The following is a 2,091-nucleotide window of genomic DNA, read 5'->3' as shown; positions in this document are numbered from 1 at the left end:
CTTGCAGTCCCCCTCAACGAACCAACGGTAGACGTCATCCACAGTCTCGCCTGTCCGAATAACGCCGAACTGGTGGAAGGGCTGCGTTGCTTGTGGGGCCCCAGGAATTGCGTCATTCGATCCCCCTGAAGAGTTGCACGGATCTTTAGGTTCTTGAATCGATGTGGATGTGTCTCTGTGCAGCGGCTTCTCAACATGCTCTGGGGGCTCCTTATGCTGCTGTTTTCCCTCCTCCCGATGCTCTTGCAGTTGTTCTTGCTGCCGCCGTTCGTCCCTCTCAAGATTCCCCTCCTGAAGGTCTTTCTGCTGCTGATGCTGCTCCTGTGCCCCGTTCTCTGGCTCCTGCTGCTGCGCATGCAGACTCCTGTCGGCACTATGAGCCCCGAAGATGCATCGGAGATGGCAGGGTCTATCACATCCGTCACAGTGCACGACCTGCTCTCCCCAGATAGGCATTGCTTGCTCATTTCCTGCCACGTCTGTTGCCTGGATTGTTTGTTGTCCCTGCGGCTGGCTCTTCTGTGGCCTCTCGCCTGTTCCTTGTTTGCCTGTTGCTGCCGACTTGCCGCCACTGTCTGCAACCTTCAATGAAGTCTTCGAAGAGGCATTTGCCACTACGGGTATTTCATCCGAGTGACAATAGGGGCACACTTCGCCCATCCGGGCTCGAGTCTGCAACGTCACGTCGTTGTCCCGCACCAAACACTCTGCATTCCGTGCCGGAGCCAGGGTCTGTTGCACATTGAATGCCGCAACATGCACAAAGACGAGCTAGTGAGAGAATGCATATACGGTTGCTGTTATGTATACTGCGTTGTATCATTGCTTGTCATTCGATTGCATATACGGTTGCCGTTATGTATATTGCGTTGCATCATTGTGTGTCAATCAGCGCACCTGACATGCGCCGGTCTTAGCGCCAATTCGATAGTCAAGGAGCTCGCGGGCTATCGCCTTGTGCGATGCATCTTGCACCCTATTGAACCAATCATAGCCGAAGTCAGCCAGCACTTCTTCTCCTGCACCATAAGCAACACTGACCAGCAGCAGGCATCAATGAAAGCTCACACGCTGCTGCTTGTCATCCAGGGAGCAAGCCAGCCGAATAATGCTGCTTCCCTTCATGACACTTGACCCCACACGCATTTACATTAAAAGGCGGCTGTGACGAACACACCAAACAAATCCAGAGATCAATAAAACATCTGGGAAAGATATCCGAGAAGAGGCTACTATCGGAAAAGCCTGGGAATATACCTGGCTCTATCGCAACTCCCGGTATCGTTGTGAGAACAATGTGGGGCCAACCGTCCACGAAGACCTGTTGCCACTCTGTGTTGCAGTGGCATATTTTTTCTCCTAGCAGTCCAATGGTGCCTGAAGAGGTGACAGAACAGCAAGCCGTGCCTGGGAGCTCAACCATGCCAGCAATTCATCTCACATCACGTTTAAAGCTTATCACCAGCACACGCACGGAACCACCGACTGAGGACACTATATACGTAGAGTTCGCTAAGCAACATGCCGCTACCGGGGGGAAGGCAAGATTAGATATATAAAGCAGAACGGGGGTTGAGCCCGCCCATCACTAAAACGCAAAGCACGAAGCATACGGAAAATAGAGCAGATGAAGCACCCCTCGCCAAACCACGAGAAACGGCAAACGGAGCATGGAAACCAATGAGCAGATGACGAAGCTCACCATAGTGATTGACAAGCGACATTTGGTTACATGCATCGTGCGAGTCCAACACCAACTCTCCGCGCACAGGGAGTGCCACACGCTGGATATTCGAAGAGCCTAAGGATCAAAACGCAAGCACAACTTAGCACCCCTTCAGCACAATGTGAACAAGAGGTGGTTTTGGACTGGCACGATGCAGGTAACCAAATGCCGCTCCTCAAGCACTATGCACGCTCTCAGACAGAGGCGTAACATCCCCTCCCTCTCCCCTGAAGGACACAGATGCCTTCATCTCCTGCGCCTTGGAGGTCTCTACTCCCACCGGCATGGCAAAATGCCCCCATATATATATATATATATATATATATATATATATATATATATATATATATATATATATATATATA

The 2,091-nt window shown here is 51.3% G+C and overlaps 1 protein-coding gene across 1 annotated transcript; it reads right to left on the bottom strand.

Moving 5' to 3' along the window:
* Positions 1–34: 34 nt before the first annotated feature.
* On the bottom strand, positions 35–2,012 carry EMH_0093100 (uncharacterized protein; the record flags this gene model as incomplete). The annotated part of the gene is made up of 6 exons (XM_038023086.1): positions 35–50; positions 140–732; positions 898–1,019; positions 1,258–1,377; positions 1,703–1,801; positions 1,910–2,012. The coding sequence occupies 6 exons, from the start codon at positions 2,010–2,012 to the stop codon at positions 35–37; spliced, it is 1,053 nt and encodes a 350-aa protein (XP_037878940.1).
* Between the last annotated feature and the right edge of the window lie 79 nt (positions 2,013–2,091).

This window comes from Eimeria mitis, genomic scaffold (assembly GCF_000499745.2).
Source record: "Eimeria mitis Houghton genomic scaffold, Emh_scaff7908, whole genome shotgun sequence".
NCBI classification, from domain to species: domain Eukaryota; phylum Apicomplexa; class Conoidasida; order Eucoccidiorida; family Eimeriidae; genus Eimeria; species Eimeria mitis.
This window is presented reverse-complemented; position numbering and strand designations above follow the sequence as displayed.